The sequence below is a fragment of the Saprolegnia parasitica genome (genome assembly GCF_000151545.1).
Source record: "Saprolegnia parasitica CBS 223.65 unplaced genomic scaffold supercont2.1216, whole genome shotgun sequence".
Taxonomy (NCBI): Eukaryota; Oomycota; class Saprolegniomycetes; order Saprolegniales; family Saprolegniaceae; genus Saprolegnia; species Saprolegnia parasitica.
In genome coordinates, this window is record NW_012157610.1 from 1 (window position 1) to 1,368 (window position 1,368).

General features: G+C 58.8%; 1 protein-coding gene across 1 annotated transcript; it reads right to left on the reverse strand.

Moving 5' to 3' along the window:
• Positions 1-14: 14 nt before the first annotated feature.
• Positions 15-764, reverse strand: SPRG_18459 (hypothetical protein; the record flags this gene model as incomplete). Its single annotated transcript, XM_012357898.1, has 1 exon — positions 15-764. A coding segment is annotated over one exon (750 nt), but the record flags the coding sequence as incomplete, so codon positions are not given.
• Between the last annotated feature and the right edge of the window lie 604 nt (positions 765-1,368).

Consider the following 1,368-nt stretch of genomic DNA (forward strand, 5'->3'; position numbering starts at 1 on the left):
GCTTGACGTGGTACGCCAGCATACCACTCGTGGTGAATGATCGAGTACGCCCACGTTACAAAGAGGAACGTGACGAGGAGGATCGTCGGGTCTTGCTCCCAGAGCAAAAAGTGGTTCACAATCACGATCGCACCGGGCCCGCCGAGCTCGATCGCCAAGTCGCGCGGGTCAAAAATCAAGTTGGACGACGCGGTCGACTTGACCGTGCAGTGGTGCATCACGTGGATCTCGGGCCACGCCTCGTGGAGAAACATGTGGCCGACGTAGAAGAGCACCTCGACGATCGCAATGTTGGTCGTGATCCCAAAGAGCGTGTAGCGTGTGTACGTTGACGGCGAGAAGAGGGCTTCGAGCGACCCGGCGGGCGCGAGGTTCTGGATCACCACGACGTTCATGACCTCCCCGAGCACGATCGCGAATGCCATCGCACTCAGCACGGTCCAGTCGGAGAAGCCGTTGTGGCGCAGCGTGCGTACGTTCTCCCCAAAGCTGTTGGACGCAAAGCCGTCGACGACGGCGCTCCCGACAGCGAGGATCGAGCCGATGATGGCACCGATGGAGCCGTACCAGTTGATGAGGATGAACGCGTTGAAGGCAAAGAGCATCTGCGCCATGGCAAAGTACGGGAGGCCGTTCAAAAACGCGAGCGGGCCGGGCGTGTCGGGGCTGCGGATGATGCAGTCGAACGGCCCCGACGTGATGATCATCGGCGCTTCGGGCGTCGGCTTCAAGATCGGCGCAGACGCTTCGGGTGTCGCCTGCATTTTGAAAAGTGAGTGGAGCGAGGGCTTCTTGACGGCAACGACGACGACAACCCGTAGGTTGCTAATTTCCTGTCTATCGTGGTCAGGTGGATGCGTCCCACCCTCGCCTGGTTCGCGTGGGACTCGTCTGGTCGCCTGTATGTTTTGGACTGGTCTTGTACGCCATGCATTGCAGCGTGTTAACGTTATCAGAACAAGCAGGACATCACCATCGTCGTCCCGCAGATGCGGTGTCGATGTGGCGAATGTGCTGGTTAAAGGGATACAAGACAATCACCGCAGATGATGACCATGAGGTCGTGACAAGAACGCATACCGCGTACGCGTGGGTGGCCGCGACCAGTCGCCGGCAACGGTTGTTTAAGCATCGTCCACCGAACTCTGGGTACGACGATCGTAATGTGAGGAGTGGGACGCGCCTGTTTTTCGAGCAACGCCAGCGTGGCTTCCTATAAGCGTGTACCACGCTTCGTCGACGTAGTGGGTGCAAGTGGAACGTGCGGCCATGGGACGTCGCGCGACGAAGTCCCCGTACTAGTAGGCTTGAGTGTCTGCTTTTGATGTTGGCGACCACCGGCGATGTCGACACTTTCTGAGTACTTGA